General features: G+C 43.9%; 1 protein-coding gene across 1 annotated transcript; it reads left to right on the top strand.

Annotated features, from left to right (window-relative positions):
* Positions 1 to 295: 295 nt before the first annotated feature.
* Positions 296 to 21,982, top strand: LOC311156950 (vitellogenin-2-like; the record flags this gene model as incomplete). The annotated part of the gene is made up of 34 exons (XM_084211295.1): positions 296 to 335; positions 686 to 706; positions 883 to 1,034; positions 2,764 to 3,015; positions 3,153 to 3,314; positions 3,443 to 3,591; positions 4,027 to 4,177; positions 4,283 to 4,440; positions 4,522 to 4,687; positions 5,175 to 5,300; positions 6,303 to 6,521; positions 6,920 to 7,137; positions 7,254 to 7,351; positions 7,773 to 7,897; positions 8,513 to 8,614; positions 9,213 to 9,332; positions 9,423 to 9,612; positions 9,949 to 10,042; positions 10,815 to 11,000; positions 11,206 to 11,344; positions 12,134 to 12,362; positions 12,446 to 12,621; positions 12,829 to 13,158; positions 13,645 to 13,725; positions 15,058 to 15,270; positions 15,363 to 15,505; positions 15,973 to 16,111; positions 16,833 to 16,968; positions 18,199 to 18,385; positions 19,633 to 19,724; positions 20,196 to 20,293; positions 20,373 to 20,532; positions 21,580 to 21,741; positions 21,867 to 21,982. 34 exons carry the CDS (start codon positions 296 to 298, stop codon positions 21,980 to 21,982), a joined length of 5,130 nt encoding a protein of 1,709 aa, XP_084067421.1.
* Between the last annotated feature and the right edge of the window lie 131 nt (positions 21,983 to 22,113).

Here is a 22,113-nt window from a genome sequence, read left to right as displayed (position 1 = left end):
AGTAGTTTTGCTTACTTAGTAATAAATTTTGGCTTTAACTATGTTTTAATACTTTTAGGTAGTTGTTTCTAAAGGTACTTTCAATACATTCAGTTGGTGAAGTGAAAACAACAGAACTTGTGATGGTTTTGGTTCAGCAAAAATATCCATTGCCCTGACCCCAACCCCCTCTCCCTCAAAGGGTTTGTTGGGTGGTTGATAAGAAGTTGATAATTCAACAAAATTCACTGTGCCTGTTAATAATTCTTCTATAAAAGCCACAGATTTTCCCCTGTGGGCTTCAGTCACTTTTAGCATGAAGGGACTGATCCTGGCCCTGGTGCTCGCCCTCGTGGGTAAGTAGAAGCTTTATCATCACTGCTGAGCTGTGACAGCCGCTGTGATCCTGAGCAAATTGTATCTCCTTGGGGCTTTCCAGGCATATTTACAACTTCATTTGCTGAAGCCCTTTTATAGCTTCAGCTGTAAACTGTTAGATTTCTGTGCTAAAGTCAGCAGCAGGAGAAAAGCCAAGCAAGCAGCAGCTAGTGAGCAGGGCTGGCATGGGCTTGGTGTCCTGGGGGTGTGGGGTGAGCCCCATTACTGGTGGTTTGCCAACCATTAGCACACTGGCTTAATGAATAGTACATTAAAGGATCTACAGAAATGGTTTTTTTCATGAACACTTCTCTTTCCTTCCTCACAGAGGGCCAGAAGCAGGACCTTGGTAAGTGGCTCCCCTGCCCGGCTCCCTTGCTGCCTTCCCTTACAGCCTTGCCTTGCCCACTGCTTGCACCTGGTTTTTGGCTGTGGCGGCTTCACCTTTCTTTGCCGGGCTGGTTCAAGTAACACCACAACAGTCACAGCCAAGGAAGTGTTTCTGTTCTATTTTTTCCCTAACAGAGCCTGTTTTTCACATGGGCAAGACCTACCTGTACAGCTACGAGAGCATCATCATGCATGGGCTCCCTGACAGGAGCCTGGCCATGGCAGGGCTGAGGCTGGCCAGCAAGGTGGAGATCAGCCGTGTGTCCCACAGTGAGCACCTTCTGCAGGTAAGTCACCATGGCCACAGCAACCCTCCCCCCCACTTCCTTCATACCTGCAGGCTGGCAGAATAAGTGACAAAAAGATGTAGAGCCATGGGCCCTGCCCACTGCTGAGACGACTCTCCAAGCCCCAGCAGTTTCCCTCAGGCAGTGATGATTCTCCAGCAGGGACAGAGGTGTGGATACAGGCACTGAACTCTGCACTCTGTACACTCAGGGCACGATGGGGAGAGCTGAGGGCACTGCTGGAGGGTCTGCAGCTGCATCCAGAATGCTTTGGTCACTGGCAGGGACCTACAGAGAGCACCACAGGCTTGCTCACAGCCTGCTCCTCTGCAGGAAGGAGCTGGAGCTGCTCCAGCTCTGCTGCCATCAGTGTCTGAGCCTCCTGACTAAAGCTACCTTAGTGTCACCTCCATACAAAATATGGCTGGCAGCTGCTTTAAAGAAATAATTTTACTAAGGCAACACTAAGCCTGAGTATGAATATGAGCATTCTAGAATGAAATGTCCATGTGTTTTAATCTGGTCCATCGCCTAAAAAAGCTCAGCACTGGAATTCATATATCACATGAGAAAGACCCAACTATCTCCATTATCCCTCTTTTGATATTCTTAACACAGGCATTAATTCAAATGTGAAGAATTCTAATGGCAATGCCTGTGTTTATCATAATGATATCAGATCTAGAAGCATTGTTACACATCAAAAAGATTACACCAAACAGCTTAAAATACTGGCACGGCTTGAAAGACCACAGACTGGGGATTGAGAAGACAGCACATGGAGACAAAGCTGTAAGAGCTGCCCTTAGCCCTCACCTAGGAGTTTCCTCAGTCTGTAATCCTGCACATATATTAGTGAAACAGTGGGAAGAGATACCTACTGCCAAGCTTTATGCACGGCTGCAATTGCAGCTCTGTGTAACCTCGCTGGAGTCACTACAATGTTAGCAGTTGCAGACAAGAGTTTGAGTAGGATTTAATTTGAGGAAATGTGACAAGAGGCAAGCCACCCTTGCAGCGTCGATTATAAATGCCTAAAGCAGAGCACTGAGCCCACACCTTTTCCCTCTGCAGGAACATGGACTTTAGTGCACGAGGGTGGGAGGGGTGTGTGTGAGTGAGGGACTGGATGGGTCTGTGAGTGCAGCACACACTTCCACCAGGTAGCAGTCAAGGACTTGTGCACAAGTTTACAGCCAGAGGAGCTCGCAGGGTGTCAGCCACTCCCAAAGGTGTGAGCTGCTGCGGTCACCTCTGCTCCCCCATCAGCTGGGCCGTGGCTGTGGTGCTCTGGGACGTGCTGGACCTGGAGTGCAGCCAGAATAGTCCCTGAGTGCTCAGGCAGGCAGCTTGGGCAATCATGGCTTGACTGCCTTGCAGGCTGAGGGGAGATCCCACTTGTCATCTGTGGGAAAGGAGTGAGTATCCTGTCTGTACTGATTGTTGGTAACTGGTGTCTCACTCAGCCTACGAGCTTCATCAGACTCACTGAACTTTCAAATTCTGCTCACATAATCTTGTTTTTCTGGCAGAAATCCTTCATGGAAATTTGCATTTTCAAGGATGCTTCCTAGGCTGAGCACAGGAGTCCGAATTGGAAATTGTCTCCTGCAATGTTAGACAAGTGACTTTTGTCTTGCCATGGCAAAGGAGTGTCCAGTCTCTGTATTATAGCACTATTTCAATCTGATGATGAACAGTAGGATTGTTTTCCTATTTCTGTTCACAGATTCGATCACCAAAGCTGGAGGAACACAATGGCTTCTGGCCCACTGACTCCTTCACTCCGTCTTCGAGGCTCTCAGAAACCATCGCTGCATGTCTCAGCCAGCCCTTTAAGTTTGAGTACACTGAAGGAAGGGTTGGAAGTATTTTTGCCCCTGGGGACTGTCCCGTTCTGTGCACTAACCTAGCCAGAGGGGTTCTGAACATGCTGCAGATAACCATCAAAAAGACACAAAATGTGTATGAGCTACAGGAGGTTTGTTTTTTCCGTTCTGATTTTACTTTTAGTCTCATTTCAAATTGAAGAGTAAGTTATACTTCCCAGACCATGTTCTTTGACCTTTCCATTGCTGTTTCAAGTGGGCATTCACTGTGTTTAACCAACACTTGCAGGCTGGGATTGAAGGCATCTGCCAAACCAGATACGTTATCCAGGACGACAGCAGGAACAAACGTGCCACAGTTTCCAAAAGCAAGGACCTGACGGACTGCCAGGACAGAGCAGAGAGGAGCCTGGGCATGGCCTACGTGCGGCCCTGCCCCACCTGCGCCCCGGTACGAGCGCAGCAGCCAGCGCTGCCCCGCTCGGCGCTGAGCGCTGCTCGCACCGGTGCTCGGGGGCTCTGGCTCCTCCGGGCTGACCAGACCGTCCCTGTTTCTGAGTGGTCTCTCTGCACTTCTAGAAAGCCAGAAACATGAAGGGCACGGTGACATTCACCTACAAGATCAGGTACGATGACAGCGGGGCATCGCTGACGTCCGCTATGTCGGACCAGGTGTACCAGATCTCTCCCTTCAATGAACCCAACGGGGCAGCAGTCGTGGAGGCAAGGTGGGTACTGTGCAGGTCCTTACACTACCATAGCCAGGAGGAGGGGCTTAAAACTGGTTATACCTTCACTGTTGATTTGTGAGATAACAAGAAGCGTCTGGCATGTGGCTGCCAAGGGCCAAAACACCGCACAGCTCCTGGGATGCTCAGCCCAGGACGCCCAGGGTGTTTCAGGTGGCCTGTGCCCTACTGTTTAGGCCACCCAAAACATCTGTCCAACGTCTCAGAGACTTTAGCAAGTTCTCACAAAGGCTTTTGCAGTCGTATGGCTGTTCCAGATAATCCTGAGCAACGGATGACCAGAGAAGTGCACCTCCATTTGCATTCCTGCTGGGATGGCTGGGATTCCAGCCCTCATTCTGCTCCAATGCTGTGCAAGCCCTGCATGCACAGTGTGGTACTGTCTACTGATGCATTTCCCTCTTTCCCTCGAAGACAAGAGCTGTCCTTGGTTGGCACTAAAAGGCCTCCTCTCAGTGAACCAACATCTCAGCTGCAAAAACAGGGGAGTCTTCGTTACCATTTCTCAGGAGAGCTGCTCCAGATGCCAATTCCTCTAATAAGGATAAAAAATCCAGATTTACAGGTATTAGAGGCTTACTTTCACCCACTTTCACTATTTATATGGTTAACAGGCCGTCACATCATTACTTTAGACACAGGTCCTTCCAGCTGTCTGTTTTTCCCCCAGCTAACAGAGACGCTGCGGCAAGTAGTTCAGAATAGCGAGAGAGGAGCCACGAAAGAAGCTTCAGCCAAGTTCTTACAAATGGTCCAGCTGTTCCGTGTGGCAACCCTTGATCAAATCGAGTCTTTGTGGCTGCAGTTTGTCCATGAGCTCCCCTACAGGTAAACCCAGGCTGGGTTTCTGCCCAGAGGCAGGCTGGCAGCGAGGATGATGAGGATGATGAGCCCTCCTCTCCCTGGCAGGCCCTGGTTCCTGAGCGCCATCTGTGCTGCTGGAGCTACTGACACCTTCAGATTCCTGAAGCAAAAAATCCATGACAAGAAGCTGAGCATCTGGGAAGCAGCAGCGACTCTCCCTCTCGCCTTCCATTTTGTAACACCAAACAAACAGACCCTGGAAATTGCCTCAGTGAGTAGAGATCATTCGTCCTTTTGTTCTCCCTCTCACTCCTTTTTAAAGGTGAATTCATAGGATTATAGGTGAAAGATACAACATATTTCCATCTAAATTTGTAAAATGCAAGGTATTAACAAAAATGGGACATGCTTCAGAAAATGTTCCCAAACACTTGTTTCCAAAAGTTTGTAATTATATTTTATATTAAACCCCACAAACTATAAAAGATCTGCTGTTGATTCTTTTTGCCAAATCAGAAGCTAAAAAGAAAAAAGACAAACTCAAGAAAATAATATGTAATCAGTATCTAAAGAGCATACAGCATAACTGGGCAAATCTACTTAATTTTCTTGTAGCTGAATGTCTAGCATTTGATTTAATTCCTGAAATTATTTAGAAAGAGCACAAATCAATTTTATCTATTTTGCAAATGCATCTATTGATAAATGCAGCTCTAATTACTAGAAACAGTAAAAAATGATACTTCTCCCTTCTGCAGAGTTTTCTGACCTGTCCCCAAATCCAGAAAGTTCTGATGCATCGGATAATTGTTTACCTAGGATATGGTAGCATGGTGAATAAACACTGTGCTCAGGCTTTACTGTGTCCAAATGAACTTCTTCAGGTATGTGACTCTCATTTCTTACTCATAAAAGGGGAAAAAATTTTAAAAGTGCCTTGAATTTAGCTCTCACAATGCTGACCATTAGATAACTCGCTATTTGCATGCCTCACTCAGCGATGCAAAGACAGAATGAGACACTGGGCTGATGCCTCTGAAAGATCAGGCTGCAGCAGTTCAGAATTTCAAATGTAGTGCTAGAAGCCCATTGGGATAATGGATTCTATAACCAGCCTGAACCTGAGTTAGGCTGTGACAAAATTCGGATTAAAGCAAATTAATCATGATTCTGTGATTCTAATGTGACATTAGGTAGAGTGTACTTAAAAAGACAGTAAAGTGTGAATATGAGCAAAGCTCTAGGTCATAGGTTAGGGCTTCCAAGGAAGCCCTGCTACACAATTGCATTTCACTGTCAGAAATATTCAGGACATTGTTCCTTGGACTGGGCAGCCCCAGCTCCTTGCTCAGCAGGACCACAGCACTGAGAAGGCCTTGCTGGTGTTTGACATGTGTTTAAATCTTCAAAAAAAAAGTGAAATAAACCAGGTGACCAGAATAGTAATTCCACTTCTCAGAACCGCGGAACTGTTCAAGTAAACTTGAAATTATTGTAGGAAGTGAAAAATGCAAGTGCAATTTGGCAGGGCTGGCAGAGGTGGCCCTGGGAACAACTGAGCTTGGCATCAACTCAGCACTGCCTCTGGACTTGCAACAGACTCTTTGGTGCAGGCACCTGCCTGGGATTGTCTCCTACACTCAAGCTCGGGCCCAATTCAAAATCAACACTGTGCAAGGAGAAAACCAAGTTTATTTGCATGGTCTGTGTTTAGTATCCTGATAATGATGGTGAGATTTTTTCCTGGGAGAGAAGTCTGAAGAGCTCAGTTCTGGGATTTGCAGCAGTAATTGTTTTGCTTGATATGGCAATGCATGTTTTTATGCACTACTACAAGATCATTGATCATTACCTGGTGAGATTAACAGTGTCTGCTCCATTTTCAGCCACTCCACGACCTTGCTACTGAAGCCACCAGCAAAGGTGATGCCAAAGACATGTCCTTGGCCCTGAAAGCCATGGGCAATGCAGGAGAGCCAGCCAGTATCAAACGCATCCTGAAGTTTTTGCCAACGTTTTCCTCGGCTGCAGCTTCGTTACCAAACAGAATTCATGCTGATGCTGTGTTGGCCTTAAGGAAAATTGCAAGAAAAGACCCTGCAAAAGTAACTGAAATTATTATTTAAACAAATGTCTTAAAGGGTATGGATTGGATTTGCTTAGTGATTCAGGAATAACAAAGCCATCAGGTAATGTTAGCAACTCTGGACAGGCTTCTCAGTTACTGTCGTCCTCTTGCCCACGCTGCAAACTCCTGACATCATCCCATCCTTGCTGATATCCTGGGAAAGAGTGCTTTAGTCCCTGTAATGCTCAGCCTAATGGCTGTTTCTCCTGGTCACTGTGCACCCAGCAATATCCTCATTGTCAGTACAGCTCCTGTGCCCACATCTCTTGTTCAGGGTTCTGTTCTCCAGCCACTGCAGAGCACATATGCACTGTTCTGGAAGCACTGCTCACCAGGAAATTGTGGGCTTCTCAGAGGTTCTCTCTCCCTCTGCAGGTAAGGGAGCTCACCCTCCAGGTCTTTATGGACAGCACGCTTGCTCCCAACGTCCGAATGGTGGCTTGTGTTGTTCTCTTCGAAACCAAGCCTGCTCTTCCAACAGTAACAGCTCTGGCCAGCTCGCTGCTGACAGAGCCCAGCCTGCAAGTAGCCAGTTTTGCATATTCACACATGAAGGCTTTGGCAGCAGGCAGGATCCCACAGCTCTATAAACTGTAAGTAGAGGAAGAAGTATATTTTTAGTAGAAAACAGAGATTTTTTTTCCATACAGTTTTCTAAGAATTTGGTCACAGTCAACTCTCTTCATATGATTTTAATTCTATTACTCAGATCTGCTGCTTGCAACATTGCCATTAAACTCCTGGGCCCCAGACTTGACAGGCTGAGCTATCGCTACAGCAAGGTCATTCAGATCAGCGACTATTCCCGTGAGTATCAGCTGCCCTGTGCACTTCCTCAGCTTAGGCAGCCTCTATTGTGTTCTGTGATTTTCATCCAAAATCCAGTCATGAACTGTGAGTTTAGTGCACTCTTGAAATAGAAAAAGCAGAAGAACCTCCTAACATGCAAAATTTCCCGAGACTCTTCCAAATCCAAATCCAAATTCCTGGTATCTGCTGGGGAAAGTGGTGCTTGCACATGGATTTAGGCCTCCTTCTTCCGTCCCTGGGGTTGTGTTGACTCTGCCCTAGAATAAAGTCCTCCTCTTGAGGTTGCAAGCTTGAGGACTGATGGGACAGAACCCTGACAGAACCCCTTGTGATCTTCTACGGCACATAGCTGAGGTGGCTTATGTGCACCACACACCTTGGAGACCCTAATTTCTCCTGCTTTTTATTCCTGTGACAGCTCAGTATCAGGCTGGTGCCATTTGGAGGGTCTATCTAATGAACAGTCCCAGCACCATGTTTCCATCTGACATAATCACAAAAGTAAGAGGCTATTATGCAAACGCTGCAATGGATATTATCGAGGTAAGTATTGCATTAAGGCAGCCAGCTTTTGGACTGTGATGTAGTGTTTAACTCCATTTCTGGCTTTGAGGGCGGACGTGGAGGGGAAAATTTAGATAATGATTATGATTTTACTTAGGCTTCCTCCTTTATTTGGGCTTCTTGACACATATATGCATCATTGAACACATCCAGTATAGGCATGTAAGTCTAGGAGCGGAGGAAAGCTTACACAGCAGAACATCCATCTGCCCACCTAAAGTCACGTGGGACCCAGGGTATTTTGCATAAGTACAGGGAAATTAAATTTCAGCCAGCAGTACAACCAGGGCAGCACAAAGCTCCATGTAACAGCATGCAGGAATTCACACAGCTCTTGAGCAAGCTTTGCAGCCTGGGCTGAGGTCTGCCCTACCCTAAAATTATCCCTGGTGACTAATTTGAGGCTGGCTGGCTCAGCACGTCCTCAGCATCTGCAGCCATAGCCTGCAGCCATCTACCAGGTAGACATGTCCTTATAGTGCAGTGGCTTCATGAAACAAGAATTTCATGTGGCTTCAGTGAGTTAATCCCAGGCACAAGAGTTTTCCTGAACTCTCTTGTACTTGGGCTGTGCTACCTGACTCTTTCCTGCAGGTGGCTTTCCGGGCACAAGGCCTGACCAAGCTCATGAGGAAGCAGAACATTCCCTTTGCTGAGTATGACACGTACAAGACCCTGAAGGAGCTGGGTAAATCGGTATGTCTGGGCACCTTTCTGACCTGTCTGCATCAGACAGCCTCTGACAGCACCAGGGTTGCATCACCCACCCACTGAGCCATCCCTTTGATGTTTCTGGAAGAAAGGAGTCCGTCATCCCGTTCAGTCATGGAAAGCTGTACTTACATTGTACTTACTCTCTCAACAGGTGCCACCTTTTCACTCAACATGTGTTAGCTCTTAATGTATAGTACAAAAGATGAGGTTGCTGCTAGGAGCCAAAATGTTTTAAAGTGTGCGTTAGAACACACTAAGTGGTTGTTCTTCTGTTTTGAAATGATAATTGAATAAGGTTTTTCCTTCATGAGTCCTTGGGTGTCACCTACTACTTACAGCAGCAGAAATTACCAAGCCCTTACCTCATCCTTACCTGGGGAACCTCTCTCTGAAATCAGCTATGCAATGTAAGGAAGGCCACATTGCTTCAGACCTGTAATATTGCATCTGTTGGGTTTTTGGCTACGGAACCACAGCTCTCATCCTTCAGGTGGGATTTACTCTTTGTTAACACATTGCTCCACTTTCAGTGATATTTTCTGCTTCTTCCCTTTCTCCCCATGTCTCCTAAACACCACAGCTTCTGGGATGGAAAGAACTGCCGCCTGAAGACCCCCTGGTATCTGCCTACATCAAACTACTGGGTCAAGAGATTGCCTTTGTTGACATTGACAAAGATGCCATTCAACAGATGATGATGGTACTGACAAGGCTGTTGACTTTTTGTCTGCAATTCTGAATAACTTCCCTTCCGTGTCTCCTCTTACCTAACCTATTTCTCTGTTTCCAGAGTCTAACTGGATCATCAGACTGGCAGCCAGTGGTGAAAAAAGTGATGGAGGAGGTGCAGAGAGGCATTTCAGGGCGATGGACCCTGCCAGTGCTGGTGGCTGAGGTGCGGCACATCGTGCCCACCATCGCTGGCCTGCCGCTGGAGCTGGGGCTGTGCGGGGCCGCGGTGGCGCAGGCTGCGGCTGACGGTGAGCTTGGGAAGGCAACCTGAGCAGCTTCCCCACACAGCTGTGGGTCCAATCCCTCTGCTGAAATTAAATCCTTCTATAATCTGGAAAAATTCCCCAGTAATGTTGAAACCTTGGTGACCAGCTGCCTCCAAAGGGTTTGAGAAGTAATTAGAATATTTCACCTGCGACATATTTGTATAACTCTGGTTTGAATTGGCACCCTTTAAATAACCACGGAAAGTATTTCAAAATGTAAAAGCACTGCCCTTGCATTAACTACTATGCTATTGAAAGTATTTTATCCCCAGAATTTGTTGTTTCTCTGTTCATATAATTTCTGTCTGTCTTTTTCAGTGGATGTAAAGGTATCACCACCAGTATCTGACAATTTTAAACCCTCACAGTTGTGGGAAACCAAGACGGATATTCATGCTGACATCAGGCCAAAGTAAAAATTACATATATATTCACATATACACACAAGCATTAATATTTATATTTATAGTTATAGCTATATCTGACACAGATATGTGGTGGCATGTAGCTGTACAGGGATCTTGTTTGTCCCAGATTTTGGACAAATGTGCTAGTCTAGAGCAGCAAAGCTGTGAGAAAGCAACACAATCTCCTGATGCTTTGCAGCCCTGCAATGTGCATAGTATCCCACAGGACACAGTGCTGTTCTGCCATTGCTAGAAATGCTTACATTTGTACCTGTTCAATGACTAAATGTACTAAGATGTGAAAATATGTTATCTTAGGTAGCAAGTTTTTACAATTTCAGCATAGAATCGCATCATCGCCTGGCATAAGCCAGAAGGATTACAGGGGGCAGAGGGAAATGCTTCTGGATCTGCAAAAGCAACAGTACTCATAATGATAATGGTAACCATGATGATAATAATAATATTAGTAGTGATAATATTATAAGCAGAATCTGAAGCTACGAGATTCTGGAGTTAGCTTGTCCTCAAGCAATGACAATGACAATACCTGTGACAGTGCAGTCAGAAGGTCCATGTTAGCTTTGTTTTTCAGACAAGCCACATTTTCCAGTGGCATCTTAGCTTTTTTATTATCCTCTTGTGATAAATCTCTTCATCCATCAGTAGTGGGTCTTACAATAAAAAGGACAGCATGAAAATGTACTTTTGCATTTCAAAGTTAAATTTTTGCATATTAATATATAATTATGCCTGGTTTTATTTCCACTCTTTCAGAGCATATTTTCATATGATCGCAATGATGGGGATTAATACACAGTACTTTCAGAGTGGTTTTGAATATCATGCAGAGTTCAGTGCCAACGCTACAATGAAATTTGATGCCAGGATAAATATGAAAGAAAAAAATTTGAAGATTGAAACCCTTCCCTGCCATCAAGAGGTTGAGCTTGCAGCTGTGAGGTACAGAGGAGCTTTTTTCATTTTGCTTGCTCTGTGTTACTGATATTGAGTTCCCTGTTATAAAATCACAAGTACACAAATGCTTGTTAAGGTCTGCCATACCTCAGCAGCCACACTAAGCTTAGTACTGTCTTTTTGGCACCAGCAAAGATGGGTAGAGTGAAATCAGAAGGCGTTACTTGTGTGCCATTTATCACCTTCACAGGAGTGAAGTTTACGCTATTTCAAGGAACATGGAAGAAGTAGATTCTGAAAAGAAATCCCAGATTTTCCCCAAAGGAGAAATACCCAGTATCTCTGATCAGCAGTCAACAGAAGGATCTTCAAGACCTGGTGGCTGGAAGGTAAGGAAGCCTCTTGGCACCTGTGCTGCATACAGGCAGAGAGCAGAGAGCTCCCCAGAAGGGCTGGGCACGCCTGACATGGGAGCTGGCCAACCAGATCACAAACACAGGAATGGTGAAATTCAACAGGGGCCTGATATTTCCCTAATCAAGCCTAAACCCCAATGGGTTCATGAGATGATCCTTCACAGTCCACTCACTTTCTTCACTGCATGCAGGTAGGGCTGCTTTGACAGCATGTCTTCCTATTTCTTCACAGTCATGGGAAGGTGTCTGAAATTCACATCCTCTGTACAATATCTCTTTTTTTTTTTTTTTCCCCTGAATCAGACTAATGTGAAAAATACGGTTCTTGGGCAGGATATAGACTTTTCTTCCCAAATCCTGAGATAACCCTGAGTGGATTGCAGGAGCACATTCTGTCATGTGCTCTTCAGCTCCTGAGGCTGGTGTGGGAAGGCTGCACTGGCTTGCAGGAGGAGGGCCAGAGGTCTGAAATGGAAGCAGAGGGACTGCCCCTGCAAAGAGCCCTGCAGGTTCTCATTGGAAGTGTGTTTGTGAAGCACTGCCTGAGAAAGGGTGGGCAGGAGAGCTGTCCTCTTCCACTGAGCATTTTGCAGGAAACCCCACTGCTTTCAGTGCCTGGATCTCTAATCCTAAGCATTGTTTCCTTCTTTAGGCAGGACTGTCATCATCCTCTTCATTAACTGAAGGAATTATTTTAAGAGCTGGGATAATTTTATTTTTTATGGAGAATGACTTTATCTGCCTTATTTTTGTTTAATGCAGCAAAGCAGCATACCTAATGTGATATCCAAAGGATACCAGCAAGGTTCAGAAGAGGCACATCACAACAGCGCAGGAAGAAGATTGTACGCACGCAGGTTCTGTAAAAAATTTGGAAGTTTGGGATGTTCTACTTGTTTCAGCCTTAAATCACAAAATTCTGCTTTCTTAACAAATACCTATCTGCATCAATTAGTTGGAGAATTTGAAGCCAAAATAATTTTAAAGCCAGGTACAGTCATAATAACAAATTTTTCTGTCAATCACTGTAAATAAGGCTCAAACAGCACAACCCTGGAAAGCTTTTCCCTTTAGTTCATACAGATGCTGATATTGACAAAATACAGCTGGAGGTTCAAGCAGGATCCGAAGCAGCTTCAAAAATAATCGAGGCATCAAGCTTGGGGTCGAAGGAAGAGGGAGAGGCAGCTCCATACAAGGACATTCAAGCTAAGTTGAAGAAGATTCTAGGCATTGAAGAGGTGTTCATGGTAAGAGACTTTGAGCATCAGAGAGGGAAATATTTCCTGTAATGAAGCCAAGGGTTTCCATTGTGGAAAACTGGCATGGGAAAGCAAGGAACCGGGCTTGGAGGAATTCTATTTCCTTGGAAGCCTGTGGTGAGCATCTTGTCTGACAGCCAGGGAAATGTTACAGAACAAGCTATAAATTCATAATGCTTTCAACTGTTTTTGGAGGCTGCAAATAAGACCCGGCGCCGCACAAAACGGATTAACCGAGAGTACAAGGCTGAAGACACAGGCCTCTGGGCAGAGCCCAGCACAGCCCACCTCTCCAGTTCATCCTCCTCTTCTGCTGCTTCCTCTGCTGATGGCAGAGAGCCTGGAGATCATCACAGCAAAGAGGAAATAAGGCAGTCTGGGAAGAAGCGTGGCAGCAGGAGCAGCAGTGGGAGCAGCAGTGGGAGCTCTGCTAGCAGCAAAGCATGCAGCAGCAGCAGCAGCAGCCAAGAGGACCACTCTGGGGACAGGCACTGCAGTGAGGACAGGCAATATTCCAACCAACAGGTAATTCACTCTGGCTGGACATTTTATATTTCTTATGGCGATTGCTTTTGTACATCAGAAAATTGTGCTCATAGATTGCGGACCAAAGAAAGAGGAACCCTGGTTCTCTGAAGCATTTCAATCAGAATTTTGACATTTCAGAATTTTTCACTGTAAAATGTTTAAAAATTTAACTTTGTGGGTTTTTTTTTCCATACTCTGAACCAAAATTTTTAATGCATTTTTGAAAAGTTAGTTCTTTATTTTCTCTTGGGTCTTACATACTATCTATTTCCACAGGCAAACCCACCTGTTTACCAGCTTCTGTTTAAGCCAGTGGATGAACAGGTACATTTACTGCATATACTGGAGCAGCGTGTACAACTCATGTTGCTGTCTTTGCTGCAATTAGATCCTAGTTCTCTGGGAGTGAAAATATGATAAATTAATTCTGCAACAGCTTTCAGCAGTAGGCACCTGCTTCAAGGTGGTTCTTTGTTTTTGCAGGACACAGGAGGGGAAATTCTGAACATCAGCATCAGCTCTTCCTCAGCTAGTGATGAAGATTTCTCTGGAGCCATGTCTCAGGTGAATGCAAGAAACCCAAACATTTACTTTGTATTTCCAGTTTTTGTATATTTATAACAGATAGGAAAATTACAGTGATACAGCATATTAGGTATATAGAAAGAAATTGAACTGTTTCTTGTTTTATAAAGGTGAGCACATTGGATAATCATTGAATGTAATTAAATATTCATTTAATACAGGCTACATTTTTAAATGAAACTGGAATGTATTGCTGTATATGTTGAAATTTGTCTTGCTCAGTATAGAATTCACTATAAAAATCAGAACACTAGAAGTGCTGACCTGCTGGATCAGAAACCAGTTTCAGGGATATTTTCATTGTGTACCTTTCTGTAAAAGTTTAGGAGTTGACTCTGCCACTCTTTTGTTCATTAGGTCCTCGCTGCAGAGTCCTTCAGTTCATGTTAGCAGGACCACAACAGGCCTTTGAAAAACCCTTGAGTTTGCAGCAAGGCTCTGAGAGCAATCCAGGTGTTTATTCAGGAGTGTCTGCATGGTACATAATTAAGGGTACCTGGTCCTTCTAGTAGAACTGAGGGAATCTGGAGCAGATTTCAACCAAGAAAATGTCACACATTTCAGGCAATGACCTACATGCCTACAAAACAATAACCTTTACTGTGCTGAGGCATGCCTTGTGCAGCAGCAGTTCCCAGTAGTCAGTGCAAGTAGCTTGTGGAAAGAAGGCAACCTGATGGACCTTCTCCCCCACCATTTCCATGCAGATTAAATTCCCCTCTCCTGTCCATCTTTTCACCACGTTACAACTTCCCTGAACTCTTTCTCAGCCACAGTCTTGTTCTTCCCCATTTCCCACTGCCAGCTGTCTCACCCAATCCTTTTGTGTGTCTCTGTCACTCAGACCTGCTGCCCCACAGCAAATTCCACCTGCATCTGTCCCTGGCCAGGGGGGACTCTGCCCACAGCTCAGGTAGGACACTCAGGCAGGCAGGTGCTGCTGCTGGGCACAAGGGTCCCACGCTGAGCAGGGCCACATGCTGCTCCTTGTGCAAGTACCACACTTTGGACTGTCCTGAACAGACCCCCTGTAATACAAATTATCATGGTTTTAAACAGGTGGTCAAGTTAGTTTTATCAAAAAGGCTATTAGTTTAACTGCAATTTGGTAAGAGAGCAGCGCTGAACTGGGTACTATTGGTTCTTTATCCAGTACCATACTTCTTTTCGTTGCATTGAAATTACAAAAAAAATGTACAAAAAAATTCCCATCATAGTCTTACTTGCATTGGTCATGCCAGCGGTTTTACTATGGTAATTCTAATGCCTTCTTTGTGTCTTTGGTCTCTATTTCCTCTCTACTCACCAAAGCCTGAATTCTTGGGAGACAGAAAGCCACCAATACTGGCTGCAGTTCTTCGTGCCATCTACAGAAACAAGCAGCCAACAGGATTGCAGCTTGTCCTGTACACTGATACACAGCCCAAGAGGTGGAGAATACAGATGTTTGGTTCAAGCATCACAGGACCAAGCAGATGGAAACTCTGTGCTGATGCTTCAGTAATAAACTACCGAAAAGTATCAGTAAGTGTAAAATATCAATCAACCCAAATACAAATAGAAAATAATGATCTTACTATGTTTTATGCAAAAATTTATTTATTTCCTTTTACTAGGGTTCTCTTAAATGGGGTAAAGATTGCCAGGACTACCAGATTGCTACTCAGATTGCAACAGGGCAATTTGCTGCTTACCCAGCTATGCAGATGAAGCTGGAGTGGCTGGAAGTGCCTTCAATAATCCGAACAACTGCAAGATGGTGAGATTTCATTTTAGTTTTTGAAAAATATATGTGAGCACTCCAAATAATTGCAGGTTCAGTTCTGCAATTTCCAAGCTGGAAAAAATCCCCTTCCTCAGTAGGATTTTATAAAATCAGATTACATGTGTTTGCTTTCTCTGCATTCACTCCCTCAAAGCATACTGCATTTTCATATGCAAGAAAGCCACTTGAGATGATGGATTCACTTTAACCTATTGCAGACTTGTCATTTAAAGTGTCTGAATTAGGAGATTGGTCCTGTCATGCTTCTGATTCATGGAGGCTCAGAGCAGAAGCCTGACTGTGGGTCTCTGATGAAATCAGTCTCTTACTTAATTTTCGAATGCAGGCACTAACACATATGCATATTACTTTATGGGGGTATTTTAGTGTGAACAAATAATAATAATTTCTTTCAAAGACAGTTCATTTTAATCACTCATTTCCTTTTTTTTTTTTCCCAGGTTTTACTCATTTCTTCCAGGAGCTGCCTATTTGCTTGGGTTTTCCCAAAGGCAACAGCTTGGTCCCTCTCACCAGGCAACCTTGGTTATGGCTTTGACATCCCCAAGAACCTGTGATGTTGTCTTTAAGTTGCCAGAGGTAACAATTTCCACCATCTTTTATCCTGAAGCAGTCAAAACCTAGGAAATGGACAATTAAGGGTTTTTTAACCTGCAGAAAAAATTTAAAAAACCAAAACCAATCAAAACTATAAAGAAGCTGCCTTCAGAAGACATTATATTCATGCAGTTGGTCTTAGTTAGAAAATATCTTACAACTTATTTGTCTTTCTCATGTAGCATAAAAGCATATGAAATAAGAAACAGGTTAGAAAACAATCATCATGATTGACAGCAAGTTAAAAAATAACTTACTAAAAATCCCACTCCTCCCAAAACCTTTGGAAAGATGACAGGTTTTTCTGTGTTCTGGAAAAGACAGTAAAACCAGGCTGCTGAGACAGCCAAACAGCAGCACTTGATGGATGGGCAGAAAGAGGGTGTGCATCTCAGGTGAGCAAACTGTTCAGCCTGAGAACAAATGTGATATACAGCTACCCAAAAAGCTGCAAATTGGTGACTATCCAAATTCATTTATAGCACTGCTGTTCCACAGGTTGCAGATGTGTCACACTGCAGAACTATTTCATGCTGTAGACAGAGCACTTGATTCCTTTTTCACTCTGACTGAAATCCAGACGCTAATTTAGATTTCAGTCAGCACAGTTCTCTTGGAAAATTAGAGGAAAATGCTACCTTATCTCTATAGTGTACTTTGCATTTCCATTCCCATTCATGTTTGTTTCCTGCCTGATTTTCAGCTCACAATTTACGACACGGCCGTCAGCCTGCCCCTGCCAGTCCCTTCACATCCGGGTACATCCATCTCAACATTACCCTCCTCTGGCTGGAAGGTCTTTTCCCAAGCAACACTTTCACTCATTGAAAGTCTTAAAGGTCAGCAAGCAACTATCTGTACAAACATTGATTGTCTGTGTGAATTTTGTAAACATGATTTACACTCCTGATGTAATTTTTTTTGTTTTATTATTTTTTCCCTTAACAATCAGTTGGATATCAGATAGAAACAAAGCATCTCTATGAAAATCTGTGAGGCTTCAAAGATGTAAAGAAATGGAGACGTACTAGGAAGATTAAACATTCAGTTCTATGCCAAATAATGCTTTCAGATACATCCATTCCCAAATGCATCCATTTTGGCTTCACTGAAAAAATGGTGAAGAAAATACAATACAAAATTTGTGAGAAGAACATCTAAGTGACCTCTGATTTGGGGTGCTCTGCTTGATTAGCACTGTTTTGTTGAAGCTGAAAGAGCTCCAAAAGTGTACTCATTAATTTCAAATCCTGCACTTTGAGTTTAAAGGGATTATTGTTTTATTAATGCTGTATTAACAGCTAATCACATTATACTTACTTAGGATAAGTTTTAAAATGAAAAGCTTTATGTAATCCTGCAATAAGGAGTCACATTTTGCTTGGAATCAGTGGGATAATATCATACCATGCATATTTATAAGGTGTCCTTGTCCATAGCAAGGGGATTGGAATGAAATGATCTTGAAGGTTCCTTCTAACCTGAGCCATTCTATGATTCTATGGTATTTCTTAGGCAAACACCAAAACTAATCAGTATTAACTACAATTGTTATAAAATCATTTCTAATCAGAGCTGGTGGATTTCCAACAAAATGTCATTACAGTGAAAAAGAGAAAAGTGTTAGTGTGATATTTTTTCCTTCCCAACTTCTAACTATTTCTAATCCTGCTTATGACTCCATAAAGGTATCTGCATTTCAGTAAACTTTCCCTAGTGGAATGATATGTGTATTGTTACCAACTCTTGTGAAATTCTTTTGACTACAACAAAGTCAGAAAAGCCAAAATGCCACAAACTGAGTTGCACCAGCACCAGCTGTGAGCACAATTCATCTCGCACAATGCCTGAATCATGGGGGTGTTGTCCTGCTGCCTTGGGACTGGCAAAGTTTTACTTTTGAATTACTCCCAATCTAAAATTTCATCTGACAGAATTCATTCATTTCTACATTGGAACATGTAGAACAAGAAGATTTTTTTTCCCTTTAATTACAAAACTAAAATAAAATAGCTGTGTTATAGAAATTATAAAATCCTTACTTTTTACTGGGTTTTTTTTTTTTTCAGGTCATTGTACAGTTTTCCAAAATAAGATCACGACCTTCAATGGTGTTGAATTTAACTATTCAATGCCTGCAAATTGCTACCATGTCTTGGTGCAGGACTGCAGTCCAGAGCTTAAATTCCTGGTGATGGTGAAAAGACTTGAAGAATCTGCTGACCTTACAGCAGTAAATGTCAGACTCGCCAGCCAGTAAGTAATTGAAAACTTAATAAAAAATAGATGCCAAGCTCAATGTGCTATAAATGAAGATCAAATTGGTAGGGCAGGCTGGCACTAGCATTAGATTCATGCATGTCAATGGAGAGATATCTAGGAGTGTCACTGGGGTTTGGGACTTTGTCTTTTAAAAGTGCTTCTGAAATATATCTGAGGTTCACAGTAACCTCAAGACTTCGCTGCCACAAATTCTTCATTAACTTGTTAGAATTTAACCATCTCATTTCAGTACTTAGTGATTAGGCAGACACATAAACTAAAATCCAGAAGGAGCTATTGTAATCAATAGTCTGGCCTTCTACACTAAGCTAATAATTAGAACAAATTAGAACCCACACATATTACAGCAGGGTTGTTGAGAAGTGGACACAGCCTAAAAGGGCATTACTTATCCCAGATTAGAGGCACTCTCTTAGGACATCTCTTAGTTGGTACATAATGTTCTAATCTATTTGAAATTCATGTAAAATACACTTTGTTTCAGCAATCACCCCTAAATTGCATGGGATTATGTGTACTAAAATCATTGTGGTGAGTGTTCTTCAAAGCACATAAATAGACTTTGATCCCTAAGGTTTCATTACAAGTAATTATTTATTTCTGAAAAATGTGTGCCGAACTGTGCCATAGTGTTAGAGAAACAGGGGGAATCTAGTATTCCCCGCACCTGTTTCGAGGAAGAACACAAGGACGCTTGTTTTATAGGCTGTATCTTTTGTGATAAAGACATTCCTCATCACTGAATCATTCCTGATTGTTTCATGCAGTTGTATGGATGTGCTTTTGATGTGCTTGAGCCTCATATTTCTTCTGTTAGAGCAAACACTGCTCTGAAGAAAATACTACAATACACAGACTGTTCAGGCTGTAAGAGAACTGCCCTAGGGAACCCAATCTTCCTTTGAAATGTAAAGCACCTTCCATTTATGTGAAGGTAATAGCAATTAGGTTGCTCTGCGGCAGGGATCCTGTAGCCTGGTGTCTTCCTGCCTGAGTGGGGGCCGTGAGCAGCCACACAGAACGGGTACAGCCAGGGCGAGGGGCACTGGGGGCACTCCGGCTGTCCTGGGCCCCCTCAACCTTCCCCCTAAAGGGCAGAAGGTGATTCATGCCAGAATGATATGAACATCCTGCAGGGACGCTTCTGCCAGAACAGGAAATTATAAGCTGACTAGGGCAAAGGAGAGGCATTTGTTTACACTAATTTCCTTTCTTTAAAGTGAGGTTGACATGTATGTTTCCAATGGACGCATCCAGTTGAAGATTAATGGTGTCCAAGCCCCAAAAGATCTTCCATACACATCTAATTCTGGTAAGAAACTCATCTTTAGACTTTGTTTAATCTATCGTGATCTTTTGAAGAAGGAGAGGACATGATCCTGCAGACACCTCACGAGACAAAGATCATCCAAACCTGACAAAGAGTCAGGAGATATTAAGAGACCTCCATGCAAGCTTTTCTCGTGGGTGGCAAGAAAGATGAGCAAAGAAAGAGATGCTGCTCCTGTGCATATTTGCAAAGACCAAAAATGCAGGCCTGTGGTATGTTTTGCTGATTCCAGAAAACCACAGAACAAGAATTTAGATAACCCCTGCCACAGCCACCCCTGTGAGTGGCTTCAGCTTTTCCCAGGGCAGGAAGCAGTAGTCTTCTTACTTCCCACCATCTCTTTTGGGATTCCTTAGAGTGTGCATTCCCCAGGAACTTAGCAAAAGGTTCAGGGTGGACCCTAAAACAGCACCTTCATTTTAGAAAAGATCCCATTTTTCTTTTCTGTTGCAGCTGCAAGCATGCTGATCAGCAGTCAAAAGAAAGGACTGACACTAAAAGCCCCAGATTATGGCATAGATAAACTATACTATGATGGGCACAGACTTGAGGTAATTTTTAAGTTACTTTCAGTGGGTTTAGTTTTAGAAGAAAAGTATTTACGTGCAACTTTTCTGTATTTCCACAAAGATTCAAGTTGCTTTCTGGATGGCTGGAAAAACATGTGGCATGTGTGGAAAATATGATGCTGAGATAGAAAGAGAATATCAAACGCCCAGTGGCTATTTAGCTAAAGATGCTGCGAGTTTTGGTCACTCTTGGATCATCTCAGAAGACCCCTGTACTGGAGGTACTAAGAGTCCAACATATATTAATATAATTGCCTTCAACTAATTCATTAATTGTAGCACAGTCATCTCATTTTTTGCTATTTTTTGTGATTAATGGCCACAGACTAAAAGAAGAAAAAAAAATCTGTTCTTCCTGAGTTTGGTAGTTCACTGCAAGTTCTAATTTTGTTGGGTTTTTGTATCAACATCTTACGCATTGTGCAGTTACCTGGGGTTTGTGTGTTCAACTTAAAACTCTGTCACTTGATAACTTAGTATGAAAAGGAGGAAGTTTGACTGTTGACAAAAATAGTTTTATGTCATCTTTAATAGTTTCATTCTTTATTTTCATTCTGTTATTTCCAGGCTTTTAGTTTAGATTTAAGAAACCATATCTAGCCCTGACTATCAAACTAGAGGGCATTTGAGGTGGGAAAACTTGTTTTAATTTCCTCAGGCTGAAGAATAACACAATCTGAAAACTTCAGCCTGGGAATATCTAATTGTTCTTGACATCTAGGTCTTACATAAAAACATGAATGTGTTGGTTAAATTAGGGTGCACTACACATTCTGTGTGGACCACAACCCTCTGGGCATGGGTTAGCTTTCTGTAATGTTTTCTAGATCAAGCTTCCCTGGGGTGGATGGATCACAGACTTAAGGACTAAGCTACTCAGCCATGGCAAGGCAGGTGCGATGCTGCTCACAGTACAGAAGAGGATACATAGACGCCTAGGAGCCACTGCTGCCCCAAAATGAAGTGCTGTCTTAGTTTAAGTAAAGTTGAGTGTCAGCTGACCAAGGTTTTCCCATGTATCTCTTCGGATTTGGACACCAGCGTCCCACCTAGATCCCATCTCTGTCCTTGCAACTGTGCTCCACATGCCCATCTTCTCACAGCCTGAGCCTTTGACAAAAAATTGAATCACTTCAACCAATTAGCTTCATCTAGCTATGTCACAGTGTTCATCCATTGGTCCTAGTGTTTGCCAGTTCCACAAATTAGGTGCAGAAAGACATTTATCTAAACTCCGGGCATGCTCTAAGAGGGTTCATGTTTTGTAGCTTGCAAGCTGCAGCACAAACTTGTCAAAAGCGAGAAGCCGCTTTCATTTGAGAAGACAGCAGCGAAATGCTTCTCGGTGGAGCCAGTCCTTCGCTGTGTGAAAGGCTGTTCAGCAACCCAGACTGTGTCCGTGTCCGTGGGCTTCCACTGCGTTCCGGCCGGTGAGTCTGGTCACCCTGTGCACAGCACGATGCGTGGCTGGGGATCTGTGGAAAGCCCGAGGTGCACGGCACAAACACAGGAGTACCCCGATGTGTAACCAACTCCGCTCTCCTTTCTCCTTTAGACTCCGCTCTCAGCCTGGACGGGCAGCCTAGGCTGGACCAGAAATCCGAGGACGCCGTGAGCTCAGTGGCCGCTCACACAGCGTGTTCCTGCCAGCAGCAGGCGTGCCCGGCCTGAGGCCCCGCTCCGGCTCGGCTCGGCTCGGCCCGGCCCGGCCGCCCGCGGGCACGGCTGCCTCGGGCGGCGGGGATGAGCCCGTCCCCTCCGGGACTCCGCTCTGCTCTGCTTCTTCTCCCGGGGAGCCTGGA

This window comes from Fringilla coelebs, assembly GCF_963513975.1.
Source record: "Fringilla coelebs genome assembly, chromosome: 9".
NCBI classification, from domain to species: domain Eukaryota; kingdom Metazoa; phylum Chordata; class Aves; order Passeriformes; family Fringillidae; genus Fringilla; species Fringilla coelebs.
The sequence above is the reverse complement of the archived record's forward strand: the minus strand, read 5'-3'. Positions and strand labels throughout refer to the sequence as shown.